Source organism: Pongo pygmaeus, chromosome 16, assembly GCF_028885625.2.
Source record: "Pongo pygmaeus isolate AG05252 chromosome 16, NHGRI_mPonPyg2-v2.0_pri, whole genome shotgun sequence".
Lineage (NCBI taxonomy): Eukaryota > Metazoa > Chordata > Mammalia > Primates > Hominidae > Pongo > Pongo pygmaeus.
The window spans coordinates 72731744-72752362 of record NC_072389.2 but is presented as its reverse complement, the minus strand read 5'-3'; the positions used below and the strand labels follow the sequence as shown (position 1 = coordinate 72752362).

Here is a 20619-nt window from a genome sequence, read left to right as displayed (position 1 = left end):
GTTACCTCACATAAATGTGAAAACAAAATGCCATGATCATTTCAGAAACATCTGAGTGCAACTGTTACAAATTGAGCTGTATTGGACAAGACTTTCTTGACATTTCCCCTATCAAATTAAAAACGTCTTTCACTAAGTTTTTAAATGTCACATTTTTTCATTCCAAGTTATCTTGATTTTTCTGTGTGTTCTCCAACGAGGAACATTTAGATCTAAAAAACTGGGGTGTTTAAGAAAAGCAATTCACATATTTCAATTTGTCTCCAAATTTCTTATCACCTCCTAGAGTGTCCGATTTGTCCCTCCTCCACTCCCGACGTCATGGGTTCAAATTTTTCAGAATGTAACATTTAAAAATGATGCCTCAGCGTGAGGTGAATTTTTCTGAAGTAAAGGTTCCAGGTGAACGGTTTTAGAGTTTTCCCAGAGGCAGAAAGTCGTGCTTCTGGGGCGTAACCTATAGGGTAAGTCACCGGGAGTGTGCTGGGCTGTGGGGGAAGGTCTGGGTAGGCATTTTTGGGAGCCTCTCGCGTACTGGAGGCCGTCTAGGGGCGGCGCACCAAATGGGTGAGCGTCTGTGAATCGGCGCGCAGGACCTCGCTCGGAAGTGGCGCGGCTGGGCAGGGCCAGGAGAAGCCCTTTTCCCACCTGGATTAAGATGGATCCGACAGGGTCGTGGTTTTCAGTGTTCTGTGCCATCGCTAGGTCAGGGAACCGCTACCTCCGCGAAGGCGCGGTTTCCAAGCACGAAAACCTTCAGCCGGGGCCGCTCGTCCCCATGGCAACGCCGCGCGCGCGACCTGGCCTGTTCCACGCTGGGAGCGGAAGGGGGTCTAGAGGCGGGGTCAGGCCAGCCTGGTCATTCCGAGAACGCCCTCCCCGGCCTGTCTCCCCCTCGCGCCGGCAGCCGTGGTGCAGCCCAAGGCGGAAGCGACTGCCTGACGGAACCGGCTCGCGAGCGCAGCTATGGCTGCTGGCGTACCCTGTGCGTTGGTCACCAGCTGCTCCTCCGCCTTCTCCGGAGACCAGCTGGTCCAACGTGAGTAGATAGGCACCTGGGCCGACCTCCGAGGCCCCTGAGCCTCGGCGGGCAACGGACCCAGCACCACGGTCTCTCTGGGCCTCGTCCCCGCCGCGGGCCCTGCGTTCTTCCTCCAGTCAGTGGAGGCGCCCAGTCTCCCCAGGTGGCTGCCCCTAGCTCTTAATCTCGTGCTTTTCTGCCCACCCGGCCTTCTGCGTTCCTTCGGCTTCCTGTGTTAAATGAGACTGATTTCCCGCTCTGCCCAGCCCAGCCCACAGGTTTTTGCGAGGATCCGTTGAGATGAACCTGAAGGCTCTCCGGAAAGTGCGCTAGGTTACAGGAGTGTAAGGTGCTGGAATTGTTGATATCGTGATGTTGCTATCCTTGCTGCTCCGGGAGAAAGTGTTTACTCTGAATTCTGAAGTTTATTCTGCTTATTTACTCTGAAGTTTATTCTGCTTCTTAATGTGTACATTATAAGACTTGTTAGCTTTGTCCCTTCCACTCTAGTTATTCACGCCTTTCTTCTGAAGCATGGGCTCTCCGCCAACATGAGTTTTTGAGTATGATTGGGCTAGAGCTTTTGCTTATAGACCCTCATAATGGCTGTCAGACTTAGTAACCCTTAAAAGAGAGAACATGGGACTGCATCATAAGCCAACTCTACTAAAGGGCTCTGTGAAGTTGAATTATAGGTAACTCAAGACTTCTGTTTTAAGTGTATGGCTTAGAATCAGAGCAGTGACTTAGCTGTATGATCTCGAGCAAGTCACCTAACCTACCTACATTCCTTCCTTCCTTCCTGTCTTTATTTCTTTTTTTTAAAGAGACGGGATCTAGCTCTGTCGCCCGGGCTGGAGTGCAGTGATGCGATCATAGCTCACTTCAGCCTTGAACTCCTGGGCTCAAGCGATCCTCCTGCCTCAGTCTCCCGAGTAACTGGGACTACAGGCTCACACCACGAACCTTGGCTAATTTTTTTATTTTTTGTAGAGCCAGGGTCTTGCTATGTTGCTCAGGCTGGTCTCCAACTCGTGGTTTCAAGTGATCCTCCTGTCTTGGCCTCCCAAAGTGCTGCGATTACAGGCGTGAGCCACTGTGCCTGGCTACCCTTCACTTTTTCTTTTCTCTCCTTTTTTTAATTTTTGTTTTGAGATAGGGTCTCACTCTGCTGCCCAGGCTGGAGTGCAGTGGCGTTATCTCGGCTCACTGCAACCTTTGCCTCCTGGGCTCAAGCCATCCCCCTACCTCAGCCTCCCAAGTATCTGGGACTACAGGTGGGTGCCACCACGCCCGGCTAATTGCCCCCCCTCTCCTCGTCATACGGGGTTTGGCCATGTTGCCCTGGCTGGTCTGGAACTCCTGGGCTCAAGTGATCTGCCTGCCTTGGCCTCCCAAAGTGCTGGGATTACAGGTGTGAGTCACCACCGCGCCCGGCCCCTTCACCTTCTATCTATAAAGTAGGGATAATTTTCACAGGATTGTGCTTATCCCCGAGTCTGGCACATAGTAAACATTTGATAAATCATAGACATTATTATTAAGGCACATTACTATCTCTGTAACCCTCAATTTCCTGATCCTTAAAATGGGGCATATGAGCCTATTTCAGGAGTATTTGAAGGACAGATGATGTGACATTTTGAACACACTGTAAACTGTAAAGCATTGTATAATTATAATTTCTTTGCTACACCTGTCAAATGACAGAACTAGGTAAGATGTCCCTTCAGTGCAGATATTATATGACTTAGTTATCATTTGTGATCACTTAGAAAGTTCCTTGCTAGGATAAAAGCTTAATTATATCATTTAATTAAGTGGTAACTAACAGGTCTAATTAGGCCATTTTCTTACCTTTAAGCAGTGCTCCTTCCCATTTCCTCCCTTCCCTCCTTTCTTCCTTCTTTTCTTCCTTCCTTCCTCTTTTTTCTTTAATTGTTTCATTGTAAAACTAGTGCATACTAAGTAAAATTTAGCATACAGAGAAAAGAAAATAGCCATAGTCTCATTACCCAACTACAAATACTGCTAACGTTTCTTCCAGTCTTCTTTTATTGCAGTTTCTTAAAAAGAAATAATTGTAATTACATTTGATACACAATTATTTCTGTTTTTTTAAATTTTTTAAATACACAGTTCTTATCCTCAGATTTGTCAAAAATTAGTTTCTCACATATATCCATCTAGTGAATAAACCAGAATTTGCTCAAGATTCTTAAAGATGTAACTAACTTTCCAAAAGACTTACATGCATTTGGAATCCTATTAGCGATACATGAAAGTCTTTTCAAGACAATCTCGGGAATATTAATTACTCTAAACGCTATAGTGCTCTGTTGTGTGCTTTAATGATCCCAATCGGCAAACATGGTCACTGCCTTGAAGTAGCTAATTATCTGTAGTTAGCAAATAGTAATGTTGTACTTCTGTAAAGTGTATTAGCATTACTGGGGGTAAAATTAATTCTGTAAAATAATCCATTTTATCTCTGTATGTAAAATGCTCTTAGATAATTCCAATTCAGGTTAAAATCAGATGACCTTTCCATTGCAACTCGTTACTGTCATGTAGTAAAAAATAAAAGAAGAAAAGCTAGTGAGCAGATTACTTGAGTAAGGAAAAGTGAACCACAAAAGAGGGCTTATCATTTCTTCCAAGGTTGTGAATAGAGTAGCAGTGGATAGCGTTAAAATGAAGTATTTGCTGAGCATTCATTCTTTGACTGTAATTAAAGCTGGGATTAAATTAATCACAGGTTGACTCTAATTTTGAGGTAAGAGATGGAGCCCACATAATATTTTGTCAAGTGTTCGGTGATATTAGGCCATAGAATAGTTTTGGATTGAATTGGATCTACCTTTTTGGGAAAGTTTGGTTCTACTTCATGAACAGCGAGAGAAACCTTTAGGGTTCTCCAATTTCTCTTTCCTTGGACAGCTGATCTATCTTAGTGCTTTTAACCACCAGTGGGAAATATAACCAAATAACAGCTTATTAGAATTATTCTTAAAACAGTCCAAATGCAGTGGTGCATGCTTGGAATTCCAACACTGTGGGAGGCCAGGGCGGGAGGATCACTTGAGCACAGGAGTTCAAGACCAGCCTGGGCAACATAGGGAGACCTAGTCTCTACAAAATAAAAATAAAAATGTTAACAGATTAGCTGGGCACAGTGGTATGTGCCTGTCGTCCTAGCTCCTTGGGAGGCTGAGGTGGGAGGATTGCTTGAGCCTGGGAGATCAAGGCTGCAGTGAGTTGTGATGGTGTTACTGCCCTCCAGCCTAGGTGACAGAGCGAGACCCTGTCTCAAATACACACACACACACTCTTAAAATAAGAATCAGTAGGCCTCTACTATGCGTAAAGTGCATGCATGGACTTCATTAGAAACTTTTTCTTTTTGTCACTCAAAGGCCTTATTTGCAGTATTCTGGGTGGATGTCTGACATCGGATAAAAGGGGCATTACTGACAGGGTAGATATTTTATTTTATTTTATTTTATTTTTGAGATGGAGTCTCGCTCTGTTGCCCAGGCTGGAGTGCAGTGGCACAATCTCGGCTCACTGCAAGCTCCGCTTCCTGGGTTCGTGCCATTCTTCTGCCTCAGCCTCCTGAGTAGCTGGGACTACAGGCACCCACCACCAAGCTCGGGTATTTTTTTGTATTTTTTAGTAGAGACAGGGTTTCACCGTGTTAGCCAGGATGGTCTCCATCTCTTGACCTCGTGATCTGCCCGCCTCAGCCTCCCAAAGTGCTGGGATTACAAGTGTGAGCCACCGCACCCGGCGACAGGGTAGATTTTTAAAAGGGAAATGAAGCCTCAGGATGCTTGAGGGACTTGTAATACACGATATGAGAGCAAATATTTACTCCATGGCCAGAGCTCTTTCCACCTCACATATATTTTACAAAAGTTTTACTTTATTCTGGAAAAGTATATTCTGATGAATATTTATTAAACAGAGAGACAGTCTCTGTTCCAGTTACTGCAGCTAAAATAATGCCTAAGATACTGTTCCTGCCCTTGAGAGGAATGTAGAAGGTGTATCCTCCGTGTGCAGGCATGGTGGCTCACGCCTGTAATCCCAGCACTTTGGGAGGTCAAGGCAGGCAAATCACTTGAGGTCAGGAGTTTGAAACCAGCCTGGCCAACATGGAGAAACCCCATCTCTACTAAAAATTCAAAAATTAGCTGGGCACGGTGGTGCATGCCTATAATCCTAGCTACTCAGGTGGCTGAGGCAGGAGGGTCACTTGAACCCAGCAGGCAGAGGTTGCAGTGAGCTGAAATCATGCCATTGCACACCACCCTGGGTGACAGTGGGACCCTGCCTCAAAGTCTCAAGAAAAAAAAAAAGAAAGAAAGAAAGTGTATGCTCCACCTGTGAAAATATTAAAATGAAAATACGTAACTTTTAACATTTTACTCTACTTCCCTAGAAGGAACTTTAGATAGAAAAGTCCCTGGAAACTTGTTTGGTTTTAAAGTATGTAATGCCAACTCAGCAACTGTAGTCCATTCAGTTTCTATTATCTGAACAAAATTATTCCTTTTAGTGAAATGTAGAAATTTAGAGCTCTTATAATCATAGCAAGCGTTTATATGTATATCTGTACTCTTCCCAAACATGTTTTCACATTATTTAGTTTGGTCTTTGTATCCCTGTGAAGGTAGGTTATGTCCACTTTGCAGATGAAGAAACTGTGCTTTGGAAATACTAAATGACTTGCCCAGGTGCTGGGGCTTATGTTCAAATTCAGGATTTGTATGCAAGGGAATGTGTGAATGTAATGTGTTGAGATTCCTTAGCAGTCAGAACTATTTTAATTTAAGGTGGTGGCACTGGTGTAAGCAATGAGAGAGAAGATTAACCCCTAAACGATTTTAAAATATGCTCATATTACCATTTGGGATGATTAAAGTCTTAATTCTGAATGGAGGGGAAAAAAATTGTTGCCATCAAAACCAATAAATGCAGCATTATTTAATATGTGTATTATATTAAATACATATTAAAAAAGAGCATTATGCATACCTGATACGTAGTCTAACAGTGTCTGAATTTTTATTTTCTTAATTGAGTGAACTCAGAGATGTTATGTGTTGGTGATTCTTATCGTACAGGATTAACATTAAAAATAAAGGGTTATTTGAGATCATTTCTAACATCTCTTCTAGATGTAAAATTCTATGTTATTGGCCGGGCGCGGTGGCTCACACCTGTAATCCCAGCACTTTGGGAGTCCGAGGGGGGCTGATCACCTGAGGTCAGGAGTTCGAGAGCAGCCTGGCCAACATAGTGAAACCCCATATCTACTAAAAATGCAAAAATTAGCCGGGTGTAGTGGTGCGCACCTGTAATCCCAGCTACTCGGGAGGCTGAGGCAGGAGGATTGCTTGAACCCGGGAGGCGGAGGTTCTAATAAGCTCAGATCGCGCCACTGCACTCCAGCCTGGGCGACAGAGTGAGACCCGGTCTTAAAAAAAAAAAATTCTGGGTTATTATGTTACTTATTTTTATGCAAGATTTATATAATGCTTCTTAACTTGAATTAATTTTTTTTCTCTTTTAGTTTTTGAAAACTTAGGAATCAAGCCTCATTTTAAGGTTGCAGTAGATGACTTAGGGAGTAGAAAATTTAACCTTTTGTGTTTGAAATTCAGATGCATTTACCCGTAGAAATAACCCTCCAGTCCTCAGGTTTCTGAAACTGCAAAACCAGAAAGCACAATTATATAATGGGTAAACTAGGCCTTGGAGAGTTACACAGGAAAGCTAGCCATATTCATGACATTGCTTCTTTGGAAAACATGCATTCTTCTGCAAGATTGGGAATTTGTTTCTAGGTCTGTCAGACTCCTATACTTGCAAAAGTATCTTGAAGTAATTTACTAAAGAGAACATTGTTATTTCAAAGGTAGAGGCTATTGTGCTGCTTTGACACCATTGTCTAGCAACACAATGGGGATAAAAGCTTGAGTCTTCAAATGTGTGTTTTTCTGTAGCTTCTTGAGGTATTTTGAGTGCACTCTTTGGTTTACTCTGGGAATAAGTAATTTTTACTTAAGCAAAGTAACTTATTTTGTTGTGGTAAGAGGATTCTGCCTTTAATTGGATTGTATATTTCTATGTCTTTATTTTCTTCAAAGAATGGAAGATTGGGCCAGCAAGATGTACCACAAGGGCCTAGAGTTGTCATCACAGAGTGATTCAGTAGATGGTCAGATGAGGGCAGTGATTTCAACTGAAGACTGGGGTGAGGGAACTGATTGTTTTTAGCTATGATACTTAATATATTTACATTTTTTCAACCAACGTTAAAAGAAGGATTGATTTTTATGTTTATTAAAAGAGGGAGGTTGTCATCAATCTAAAGAGGAAGAGAAGTGTAAATGTTCATACTTTCTCCAGACCCAAAGGGACTTAAAAAAAACATGTCCACATTATGTTCCAGAATGTGTGTATGTGAAATTAAAGTTCAGTAAAACTGTGGTTTCCCAAAGTTGATCAGTTCCCAAAAGCTGGGGAGCTAAGATTCAATTCCAGTTCTATACATGTAAAATATGGTCAACTTAGCAACTAGACTATGTGAATTCAGAGTGCAGGTAGCAGTAGGAGAAATTGCAGTAGGTGATTTTACTATTAAAATGAAAACTATGGCTCTCAAAATCAGTTTACAATTAGTTTATTTTTTGATGGTAGTTGAAGCCTTAGTAGATAAAGTGTGGTAAGTTAAATAATAAATGAAAATGACTCTATTGGTATGCAGTTTGTTTCCTTACTTGTGGAGTAGAGAATTTGACTTTTCGTGTGAAGTTTTAGACTAGTCTTTTAGATATTGTTGATGTGTGAAATGATTATAAGGTGTCCTTTCATTAAATGGCATACCCATAAATGAGGGAGTGGCGGAGAGTAGGAGGAGAAATACCAGTGGAACAGTATTACACATCAGCCCATATTGTACAAAACCACTTATGATACAGAGAATATTTTATCATCCTGGAGGGTTCTGAGCATGTTTAGAATCAGACTTTTGTTTCTGGACCATTTAACTGCTTTGTTTCTGTATGGCAAAAGGTAAAAATCTAGAAAGTATGCAGTGGTCATTTGGTTTAAACAACTTACTGCCTTTTCTCTTAAGGAATATGCCCCAGTAATTCCTCAACAAATAATGACACTCAACAAATAATGCAATCTGATATAAAACCATTTTTTGTAAAGTCAAGGTGTGTCTGGAATTGGTTCCTTCCAGTGGGTTCTTGGTCTCACTGACTTCAAGAATGAAGCCACGGACCCTCGTGGTGAGTGTCCAGAGTTTCTTCCTTCTGGTGGGTTCGTGATCTCGCTGACTTCAGGAGTGAAGCCGCAGACCTTTGTAGTGAGTGTTACAGCTCTTAAAGGTGGCGTGTCCGGAGTTGTTTGTTCCTTCCAGTGGGTTCGTGGTCTCGCTGACTTCAGGAATGAAGCTGCAGACCCTCACGGTGAGTGTTACAACTCATAAAGGTAGTGCGGACCCAAAGAGTGAGCAGCAGCAAGATTTATTGTGAAGAGCAAAAGAACAAAGCTTCCACAGTGTGGAAGGGGACCTGAGCGGGTTGCTGCTGCTGGCTTGGGTGGCCAGCTTTTATTCCCTTATTTGGCCCCGCCCACATCCTACAGATTGGTCCATTTTACAGAGTGCTGATTGGTGCATTTACAATCCTTTAGCTAGACACAGAGTGCTGATTGGTGTGTTTTTGCAGAGTGCTGATTGGTGCATTTACAATCCTTTAGCTAGACACAGAGTGCTGATTGTGTTTTTACAGAGTGCTGATTGGTGTGTTTACAATCCTTTAGCTAGTCCCCACTTAACCCAGGAAGTCCAGCTGGCTTCACCTCTCAATCCCCCCTCTAAACAGGCCACCCCAACTGCTATTGGGAATTGGGCGATGACTGCTCTAGCTACTTCCTGCTGGATAGGGGTGAAGAAGGGGCCCTGCAGTTGTAGTGTCCTCTAGAGGGGAAGTCTTTAGGCCAGTGAAAGGGCCAATGGGTTGGTCCAGGGGTCCTCAGTAGAAGTTGTTAGTTGAGCTCATTTGGGGTTCTATTCATAAGACCATCTGTAGCTTGATGGCCTCGATCGTAGAGGAAACAAATTTGACAAGGAGGCTAAAAATACAGAACCCAAAGGCAAGTAATAGCAAGATGGCTGTCACAGGACCTAAAAAGGGGAGAAGCCATGTTGCCCTACTCCAGAGGTTGGTATAAGAGTTTGAAAGGCATTGTCTGATTTCAGAAGCCTTTTTCTGTAAACACCAGGCAGCATCTCGTACTATCCCTGACTGGTTAGTGTAAAAAAATACTCTTCCCTTAAGAAGGTGCAGAGTTCTCCTTTCTCAGCAGTGAGGAAGTCTAGGCCTCACGGTTTTGGAGAGTCACTGCTGCCAAAGAGTCTATTTGGGATTGTTAAGGATAGATATCATTATTTCTTGCAAACTGTCTGAGAAATCCTTTGAGAGTATGTGGTAGTAGGATAATACATGTTACATTGTTAACTTTTAGCCAACTTTACTTTTGTTGAAAACCTTGTAAGTTTGGGATTTCAATTATTCTTTGCTATTAATAAGACCTCATTCAGTCCATATTAACTTAGAATTGGTATAGATGGCTCCTTCCTGATAGTGTAAGTACTTTAAGGTTTGGCTGAGTGCAAACAATGCAAACAACTCATGAACGTTTGAGCAGACCAATTGTTAGGCAATTTTCCTAACTCTGCTTCTGCAAGAGTTTCCTTATCACTTACTGAATACCCATTGTGTCTTTTTCCCTTAATCGCCCTGGAGGAACCATCTATTATCCTGTCCTGAAGGGAGTTCTTCCTAGGTCTGGTCAGACCTTTGTATAGTAATTAATTAAGCTTTAGATCCCCTGTTAGGAAACCTGCTGGGTTAAGGATTTTTGATAGGAAGGCTATGGGTTGTCAGTGGCCTCAGTGCTTTCGAGCTACACCCTTGTTTACACTGACAACAAAGTGGTATTGGAGTGTTATAGGGTTATGGAGAAGACCTTGAATTATCAATTATAGGTTTTAAATTTACCCTGGCTTTTAAAGGAATAGGGTACACTTTTTTCTTTACTACTTTTCTCTTTCTCTTTGACTTATTCTTTGTCTCTGTCTCTTCCTCTCTTTCCTTCTCTCTTTGACTTTCTGCCTCTCTGTCTCTTCCTCTCTCTGCCTCCTTCTCTTTGTCTCTGTTTCTTCCTCTCTCTTTCTCTGACTTTCTCTTTCTCTCTTTCCTTCTGTCTTTGACTTTGTCTCTCTCTCTCTCTCTCTCTGACTCCCTTTGTCTGTCTCTTCCTCTCTTTTCTTCTCTCTTTGACTTTCTGCCTCTGTCTCTTCCTCTCTCTGTCTCTTTGACTCCTTCTTTGTCTCTTCTCTTCCTCTCTCTCTCTGACTTTCTGTCTCTTTCTCTCTTTCCTTTCTGGTGGTCTTTCCCTGCCTCTGCCAGCCGCTTATGCTGCTGTTCTCCCTTCTTCCCCTTTTGATGGCTTCAGCAGTGTAAGACTGCCACCTCTTTGGGTTTTTGCACTGCGTGCAATAACTCCATGGTTTCCTTATGATATTTAATGGGGGTTCCCCCAAAAGTTAGGAGCTCCCTTTCTTTCCGTATTGCATCATGGGCATGTAGGATTAGATAAGCATACTTACTATGTGTAGCAAAGTCTCCCAATTACAACTGAGGAGGTGGGAGAAATACCTGGTTATAGGCTGTCCCAGGATTCCTTGGATGGTAACGGACCTTGAGGACAGTTGTCTGGGACAGGAGATTAACATTGAGAATGCCATGCCACTGTCTATGAGAAAGTCAATTTCCTGGCCATCAATGGTTAAATGTACCTGGGGCTCAGTGAGAGTGATGACAAGAGCTGGTGCTTGCCCCAGGCACCTTCAGTTGTGTTGTTGGATCATCTGGTTGGTGGCTTCTGGCCCAGAGAACCTTTGTCCTCTGGGGCAGTGCACCTTCCAGTGATTGCCTTGGCATAGTGGACATGGGTGAGGGGGCAGCTTCATTGGACAATCTTTTTAAAAGTGTCCTCACACACCACACTGATAACAAGCCCCACCAGGTGATTGGCCTGCTCCGTTTTCTGTCCTCTCTGAACCACCAAGGTTTGTTTGTCTGAGGGCCATGACTAAGGCTCTAGCCTTTCTCTGATCTCGCTTTTCCTTTTGGGCCTGTTCCTCTTAGTCCCTATTACAGAACACCGAGGTTACCAGGTTTAATAATGCCTCCAGATTTTGTTCAGGGCCCAGGGCTCACTTTTGGAGCTTTTTCCTGGTATCTACGACTGATTGGGTAATAAACTTATCTTTTAGGATCAATTGACCCACAAGTGAGTCAGGTGACAGGGGAGTATATTTTCTTAAGGCCTCCTGTAGCCACTCGAGGAAGGCAGAAGGGTCTTCTTCCTTTCCCTGAGTTATGGTGGATATCACTGAATAATTCATGGGCTTTTTCCTAATTCTCCTTAGTCCTTCTAGAACACAGGTCAACAGATGTTTGTGACTCCAGTCCCCATGATCTGAGTTGAGGTCCCAGTGGGGATCCATACTGGGGACAGCTTGCTGACTGGTAGGGAATTTGTCCCTTTCTTTGGTTGTCATTCTATCATTTACTTGACTAAGATACCAGTTATCTCCAAACTCTCGGGCTGCAGCTAAAGCCACATTCTTTTCATTAAAGGCCAGGGTTTGATCTAATAGCATGACATCTCTCCAAGTGAGGTCAAAGGTTTGCCCTAGACCCTGTAGGACATCTGTGTACCTATCAGGATCATCTGAAAACGTCCCCAGGTTTGCCTTGATCTGCTTTAAATCAGAGAGGGAGAAGGAGACATGTACCCGGGTTGGGCCAAAGTCCCCTCCCTCTACAGCTTGAAGGGGACATAACCGATAGCCTGGGGGTTTTTGTGGTCCTTTGGAGATTTCTTTGATTGTTTCCTTCTGGGCCGGGGAGATTAGAGGAGGCTGATCATTAATAAGAAGGGGAGCTATAGGGAAGCTAGGATATGGGGGTAAGCTGAGAGGTCCTCCTGTGGGATGTAAATTGCAAGCTTTGCATAGTTATGTGTTCTTCAATGAAAAGAAAGCTTGGACATAGGTATTTCACTCCATTTGCCTTCCCTCTTACAGAAAAGGTCAAGCTGCAGGATAGTATTGTAATTTATACTTCCCTCAGGTGGCCATTTTTCCCCATCAGAGAGAGAATAATGGGGCCAAGCCATAATGCAGAAAAAAATGAGCCACCTCTTTTTCAGGGTTTGTGGGTCAAATTGGTCCCGGTGGCTTAGGATGCATTTAAAGGGTGAGTGTTTCCCATCTGAAAGACAAAACCACCCGCGGTTTTGGTTTGTTCCCCTCCTCCCCACCCAAGAATCCGCAATGGTCCCTGGACCCTGCTGATCGGAATAGTTGCGCTCACTGACACAGCAGCAGAAACACCTCTTGCCCAAGAACCTGCAACAGTCCCTGGACCCTGCTGATGGGAATAGTTGCGCTCACCGACACAGCAGTAGAAACACTAGTTTTCCTCCTAGACCACAAGGAGGACGGGGAAGGTCAGATTTAGTGGCCCTTACTGACGCATTCTCGAAAACCTGCACCCTTGCCTGTCCTCCTAGACCACAAAGAGGACCGAGGAAGGTCGGATTTAGTGGCCCTTACCAACACATTCTTGAAAACCTGTTAGAGTCCTAAGCATTCTCCTGTTAGTGTTGGGACTTTACCCTTGTCCTATAAAGATGTTGTGCCCCAAAAATGAACTGGAGGGCCATACCCTGAGGGAGGGAAGGGATCTCCAGGGTTGGAAGAGTGATGCCTTTTGTCCTCACTTCTCATCATATGGATAGGAAGGATATCATTTCTGAGCTCCCCATATCCTAGCTTCAGGAATATATTTCGTTAGGCATGCTAGTCTGAGGAGGGATCCTAAAATTCCAGATAAGATAGTCCCCCCACCCCCGATGGGGGCTTTGGGCAAAAAATGTCTTTCTGATTGGTGAGCCCTGGTGAGTAAAGAAGGGAATAGAGTCCTGGAGTTTATACTAGAAATCATTCTCATAGGAGAAACTAGAAAAGCACCAGAGACAGGGAGTAGTTTTTAGAAGCAGGACTAGCCTCAGAGAAGAGAGGCAAGAGAAAGTTTGTCTGACAGGCATTAGGACCCAGGAGGCAAGGGTCAGGATAGATAGGATAGATGGGTGAGTCTCGCTTGGGCGACTTAACTTTGAGAGTTCTGCTCATGGCCACAGGGTCAACCAACTTGTTGTCAGGACCCCAGAGCTGAATGGCTTTCCTCTCTGTCGACCCTCAGCTCAGCCCAGAAGTGCAGGAAAAGTGGAAGCTGGTTCCAGGCAAACCAACGCTCCCAGCTCCGAAAAGTTTGGGGTTGTTAGAGAGCCCTTTCCTAGAAAGCCTGACACCCGTGTCTTTAGTCTGGCGGCTGCGTTAGTCACTTTTAACTGGCCGACAGGTGCCCGGTGTTTAGCCCCCGAATTCTAAGGAAAAATAGGACAGAATAGCAAGCGAAAGGGGTCTGATGGTACTCACCGCTTGGCGATAGTCCCTTCATGGTCGCCAAAATGTGTCCAGAATTGGTTCCTTCTGGTGGGTTCTTGGTCTCGTTGACTTCAAGAATGAAGCCACAGACCCTCGTGGTGAGTGTTACAGTTCTTAAAGATGGTGTGTCCAGAGTTTGTTCCTTCAGATGTTCAGATGTGTCTGGAGTTTCTTCTTTTTGGTGGGTTTGTGGTCTCGCTGATTTCAGGAGTGATGCCGCAGACCTTCACAGTGAATGTTACAGCTCTTAAAGGTGGCACATCCCGAGTTGTTTGTTCCTCCCAGTGGGTTCGTGGTCTCACTGACTTCAGGAATAAAGTTGCAGACCCTCATGGTGAGTGTTACAGCTCATAAAGGTAGTGCGGGCCGAAAGAGTGAGCAGCAGCAAGATTTATTGTGAAGAGCGAAAGAACAAAGCTTCCACAGCATGGAAGGGGACCTGAGCGGGTTGCCGCTGCTGGCTCAGGTGGCCAGCTTTATATTCTCTTATTTGGCCCTGCCCACATCCTGCTGATTGGTCCATTTTACAGAGTGCTGATTGGTGCATTTACAATCCTTTAGCTAGACACAGAGTGCTGATTGGTGTGTTTTTACAGAGTGCTGAGTGGTACATTTACAATCCTTTAGCTAGACACAGAGTGCTGATTGGTGTGTTTTTAAAGAGTGCTGATTGGTGTGTTTACAATCCTTTAGCTAGTCCCCACTCGACCCAGGAAGTCTAGCTGGCTTCATCTCTCAAAGGCATGAAAATTATTTTAAATTTGGACATAACATTGTATTTATGTTGGAGCCACTACACAGATACCACAAATACGTCTCTAATAATTCTTATTCAGGAATCAATATTGACATAGATTAAGATGGACCAGGACAGTTGTGAAACTGTTTTTTCATTTTTTATTTGAGCCAGGATCTTGCTCTGTCACCCAAGCTGGAGTGCAGTGGTGTGATCTCGGCTCACTGCAGCCTTCGCCTCCCGGGCTCAAGTGATTCTCCTGCCTCAGCCCCCTGACCCCACCACAAGTAGCTGGGACTACAGGCTCATGCCACCACACCTAGCTAATATTTGTATTTTTTGTAGAGAAGGGGTTTTGCCGTGTTGCTCAGGCTGATCTTGAACTCCTGAGCTCAGCTGATCTGCTCACCTTGGCCTCCCAAAGTGCTGGGGTTACAGGTGTGAGCCAGCGCACCTGGCCTGTTGTGAAACTATTAAAGAGGCTTTATGATATTTTAGGTTCAGTAACAAAAACCTATTTAGAGTTTAATTTTCCATACAGACTTGATGGCTGGTTTGACACAGAAGTGGAAAAAAGTGTCACTGTATTTGGATCAAACTCCAGCCTGCTGAGATCAGGAAAATGTTTGATCATTTGGTAATAAACAACACTGTGATCTTGATGTAACAGGGTGGCTGTTCTGTCTGAATTTTCCTTGGGTTGTATAGGATTTCTGTGGGGGGAAAAAAAATCTGTGGATTGAGTACTGAATTCTATCTTTTTTTAAGCTATCTGACTTTAAACAAGTTAACTTCATTCCATGAATATTGACCAGATTTGTTCACATGTGCCATCCATTGTTCTAAGTACCTAAAATATTATGTGTCTCAGTCACCTACCTTATTAGTAATGGGGTCAGTATCTCCCAGTTTCTATGGTTTTTAGCAGCTTTTTGGAATATAAGTAGTATACAATCTGCCTGTTTTAATTGTATAATTCAGTGTTTTTTAATACATTTACGGATTTGTGCAACCATCATTACAATCTGATTGTAGAACATTTCCATCATCCCAGAAGGAACTTTGTGACTATTTGCAGTCACTCCTCAGCTCCATGAAACCACTAATGTACTTTTTGTCGTTATAGATTTGCCTTTTCTGCACATTTTATATAAATGGAATCATAATATGTGGTCTTTTGTGTCTGGCTTCTTTCACTAGCATAATGTTTTTGAAGTTCATCTATATTGTAGCATGTACTTCATATTCCATTGTATGGATATACCACATTTTGTTTATCCATTCATCAGTTGATGGACATTTGGATTGTTTCCACTTTTTGGCTATTGTGAATAATGCTGTTATGAACATTCTTGTGCAAGTTTTCATGGGACATCTGTTTTCATTTCTCTTGGATGGATGCCTGGGAGTGGAATTGCTGGGTCATATGGTAAATTTATATTTGGTATTTTAAGAAACTGCCAAACTGTTTTCTTCCAGAGTGGCTGCACCATTTTATATTCCCATGAGTGAGGATTCTAATTTCTCCGTATCTTTGGACAATAACAATACTTGTTATTGTCTGTATTTTTTGTTAGAGCTATTCTAGTGGATGTGAAGTAGTATCTCATTGTGGTTTTGATTTGCATTTCCTTAATAACTCATGATGTTGAATATCTTTTCATGTTCATATAGTCCATTTTAATATCTTCTTTGGTGAAATGTCTATTCAGATCTTTTTTGCCCACTTTTTTTTTTTAACTATTTTATTTTTTTAAGACGGAGTCTCACTCTCTTGCCCAGGCTGGAGTGCAGTGGTGTGATCTCGGCTCACTGCAGCCTCTGCCTCTAGGGTTCAAGCAATTCTTGTGCCTCAGCCTCCCAAGAAGCTGGCATTACAGGTGTGTGCCACCACACCCAGCTAATTTTTTGTATTTTTGGTAGAGACGGGGTTTCGCCATGCTGGGCAGCCTTGTCTCACATTCCTGGACTCAAGCAGTCTGCCCACTTTGGCCTCTCAAAGTGCTGGGATTACAGGTGTGAGCCACCGTGCCTGGCTCTTTTTTGCCTGCTTTTAAATTGGTTTTCTGGTCTTCTTATTAATGAAAAAGTTCTTATATATTCTGGTTACAAGTCCCTTATTGATATATAATTTGCAAACATTTTCTCCTGTGGCTTGAGTTTTGTTTTTCTTGGTGGTGTCTTGAAACACAATTTTTACTTTCAATAATGTCTTATTAGTGTTTTTGTTTTCCATGATTCATTGACCATCTGTTGCCCAATAATGATTTTACCCTCCTTTGGATGCTGGGACGTTGGATCTGTTAGCTTTCTGATATTTTCTAACAGGTCAAGCTTATTTTCAATACTTGAGTACAGGGGCTACAGAATGAATGTTCTTCATTATTCATTAAACTTATTCTGTTTTGGGAAATTCATCTCAAACATGTTTGTCTTTTTTTAGAGTAAATTAGCATCTACTGCAGATGGTGTCATTCCTGAGCATTGACATTTCTTATAAGGTTTTATTACTTCATGCTGATTTGTTTATGAAAAATTACCATTTGAATATGAAAATTATTTTCATCTCATAATTGTCCTGTTTAGGCTTATGAATTCTTCTAGAAATCTACCATTCATAGATTATTTTCAAAGCTTCTAAGGTTAATTGCCAATAATTTTTATGGTTAATAATCAAAGAAGACTTGAGATAGACTTTATCAGAGATAGATTTTATTAGATATAAATGGAAGATATTTTTATCTGGGGTAGGAGGTTGTGATGCCTGACTGTAATGACTAGTTTCAGCTCTTCGAGAAAGAATAAAACCAATTTTGCATTCCAGAACTTTTATTTTGTTTCATGAATACAGCTAAGTAAATTCCATAAGGTTTCTTTGCTGTAGATCAGGGTATCTCAGCTTCGGCACTGTTGATCTTTTGGGCCGGACAATTCCTTGTCTTGTGGGGCTGTCTTGTGCATTGTAGGATGGATGTTTAGCAGTATTTTTGACCTCTACTCACTAGATGCTAGTAGCATCCCCCTATTGTGATGACCAAAAATGTCTGCAGGTGTTGACCTTTGTCCCCTTGGCAGGGTTGGGGAGAATCACATCCCCATAGAGAACCACTGCTTTAGGGGTATATTTAGAACTAGCAACGGAATTCAGAGAAGTGCCCTACCCCTCTAAAATATAGGTAGGAATTGTCCATCAGCTGTGCCACTAGGATTGACAAAGTGGTCTTTGCATGCAGCCCATAAAACTTAAAGGCTGATGTTTCCTGCTTGATCTTTATAAAACCCTTCTTCATATTCTCGCTGCCTTTCCTGATGGCTTCTTTACGTTCTTGTGTGTGTGTGTGACTGTATTGTAAGGTCTTCTAAAAGCAAGCAGAGACCCCCGCCAACCCCACTGCCTACTGACTTTCCCCAATTATTTTAAGATGAAGCTGTGGTGACCAATTCCAGATGACTATTGGGAGAAAGTAAACTTGAGGAAAAAGAGGAGGACTGGGTTGGATTTCCTCTGCTTCAGCTTTAAAATGTTTCCACTGTGATATAAAAAGCTTAAGAGCATCTGGAAATGTGAATTTAGAGTGTAACCAGAGAAAAGGGGTGTGTCAGGAAGAGGTAATTAAATGTTGTAAGCAACCCAGAATCTCTGTACTATTGTTAAAGCAGTATGTTGCTTTAACTCAATCCAGTTACTCTTCCCTCAGCAAGTCTGTACTACTCCAGGGACTCTTCCCTCAGCAAGTCTATACTACTCCAGTGACTCTTCCCTCAGCAAGTCTATACTACTCCAGTGATCGACCTGTCATATAAACTGCAACAAATACCGCATATACTTGCACCAGAAGGCTAGGGTATGATTACACAGGGAACCTCAGATATGAGTTTCCTGACATTTGTCTGTAAAGTCTCAACTCTAATGTTGCACAGTTTTAACCTTTAAATACTACCATGCTACAAAGTCCCTTTCCACTGGAGCAGTATAATCTACTTTTAGTATTTAGGGACTAACCTGTTCACAACTACTACAAAATATTTGACAGAGCAGCACCCACCTTTTATGACATTCTCATGAAGTTGTGGGTAAGAAGTTGTAATTGCTTGCAACAGTATGAATCCGATATGACTTTTAAAAGTCTCTCTTTTCCCTTGCTGGTTAATGAAAACTCTAGGTTTTGAATTTTTCCTAAGTCATATTTTGCTCAGTTCTTTTCTTTCATAATGGCTACTTTTCCTTTCAGCTGACGTCAGACTCTGCTGCCTCCTATAATTTTCCTAATTGCCTTCTCTTCTGTCTCAGCATATGCCTTAGCAGTGGAAAAGAAAAATTTCAACTTTATTTTAGGGAGTGGTCTGGGGTGAAAGGGTGAAGCTGGAGCAGCTTAAAGGAGATGGTTATTTCCTGATTGTAATGTTTCTTACTAACTCCTCAGTGCATCTGTAACCTACCTCTAGTCAGGAGTGCTGTCACAAATGTGAAAAAAAAGTGAGTTGGGAAGAAGGAAATGAATTTTTACTGTGCCCAGTGTCTGCACTTTCTTAGACATAGTTTCATTTCATTCATTTAAGCCTTTTGAGAAGTGTTCTCATCCCCATTTGCAGGTAAGGAAATGAGACACCGAGAGGTTAATCTGCCCAAGGCTTTGCAGAGAGCCAGCATGCAAATGCAGGCCTGTCCGACCCCAGGTCTGTGCTGTCTCTATTTTCCATGCTCTTCTCCCTTCTCGTTAGTACTGACTTCACAAAGGGAAGAAAGAAGAATGTTGGGTCTCCAGAAGAGTGGATCCCATGAAAGACACTCATATCTGGGGTGAGAGGTTGTGATGCTTGGCTGTCAAGGCAGTTTCAGTTTATGAGAAAGAATAAAACCAACTTTGCATTCTGAGAAGAGTGCTGGTTTCCGCAAGGATCATCTTGATTTGAAGTGGCAGCTGTCACTTCCCTCAGGGCATAGAAAATATGATTTAACCACTGGACAACTTTGCTTCACAAAGAATGTCATCATTGGTTAAGTGCACTGCTACTGATATTAAAAGCGTACTTAATTACCCTACTACTGAAGGAGACACAAAAAATCCATAACAGTATCAACGTGCCTAGTTTAGAATGCACTTGTCTTTTTTGGTGAAGTGGATAGGTGAGGGCATAAGGTAAGGGTTGTGTGTGTGCATATTTATATATAGATAAAATGTGTGTGTGTGTGTGTGTAGGAGAACAGATATTTGTGGTGTTTGGGGAATTCACCTTGAACTTCATGTTGCCTTCTAATTCATGCTAAAGAGAGTATCACCTCTTATTGGTTCTGAACCATAGAAAGCCAGCTGCCTCTTTTCTTTCATTTGATTGGTTACCACATTTATACTTTCTCTGAGGGAAGGATCATTATTAGGATATGCAGGGAACAGTAGAAAGCTGATTAAAAAGAGGAAGATGTTGGATTACTGAACTGAAATGTTGCCTTGGCACATGGCTTCCTTCAAAGCTCTTGAATCTTATTTTCTGTAACTTACCATATGAGATTATAGGGAAAAGAAGTTGACCAAGGATGTGAGAAAGTAAATGGGAGTTACTGGAGAATTGATGGCTTTGTAAAAAGTTTCTCAAATAGGGATAGAGGTTTATACTTGCACTTAATACCGAAGGAAAGGTTTATGTTTGCTACTAGAACTGGGTTGGCATCTAACTTCCTTTGTAAAAGCACTACAAATTAACTGTTGTAAGCTGTGAAATGGAGTTTATAGTAACAGACCTGGCAAGTAAACACCTAGTGTTTGTCTCTTAAAAAATGATGTATTACAGCTCCACCAGGTGGCTGCCAACAGTGTGAATGAGACAGGCTGGCATCGACCAGGAGGAGGGGAAAGCTGCTCTTGATTTTCTTTGTGCATATCGGAGTCTACAACATAATAATTTAGTGAAGGACAAAGAAGGGAGCCCACTGCAGGTTTTTCTAGGAAGTCTGGCAAAAAAACAAAAAAAACAACAACAAAAAAACCTCAAGATCACTGTGACTCATCTTTGACATATAAATACCTGAATGTCATAGACAGTTTTCTGATGGGTTAATTGTGCTGCAGATCCATATATAATTGTGCCCCTATTCTGGCTATTATTTTTGGTGTTCCTAAAAGGGCAGAGGATACTTTAGGTCCATAGACTAGTTTTGGCTTGTGACTATTAGAGACTCAAGTGTGATCCAGCTCAGATGGTAAGTATTGTAACATCACGGTGTAGTAGGAAAGAATGTTGGTGAATTTAATCCAGTTT

General features: G+C 42.5%; 2 protein-coding genes across 14 annotated transcripts in view; one reads left to right on the top strand and one right to left on the bottom strand.

Moving 5' to 3' along the window:
* The window catches only part of IQCH (IQ motif containing H), a 247541-nt gene extending 246729 nt beyond the window's left edge, over positions 1 to 812 (bottom strand). For 7 of the 10 annotated variants that reach the window (XM_054451132.1, XM_054451134.1, XM_054451136.1 and 4 more), the window contains exon 1: positions 649 to 788. In XM_054451132.1, coding sequence (XP_054307107.1) covers positions 649 to 699 — 51 coding nt within the window. In that variant the 5' untranslated portion in view covers positions 700 to 788. Of the gene's footprint in view, positions 1 to 648 lie in introns of all 10 variants that reach the window. The other 3 variants (XM_054451129.1, XM_054451138.1, XM_054451128.1) reach the window with 2 other exon arrangements.
* AAGAB (alpha and gamma adaptin binding protein) overlaps positions 513 to 20619 on the top strand; it is a 59490-nt gene continuing 39383 nt past the window's right edge. Inside the window, exon 1 of one of the 4 annotated variants that reach the window (XM_054451140.2) lies at positions 513 to 1039. In XM_054451140.2, coding sequence (XP_054307115.1) covers positions 967 to 1039 — 73 coding nt within the window. In that variant the 5' untranslated portion in view covers positions 513 to 966. The other 3 variants (XM_054451144.2, XM_063652325.1, XM_054451142.2) reach the window with 3 other exon arrangements.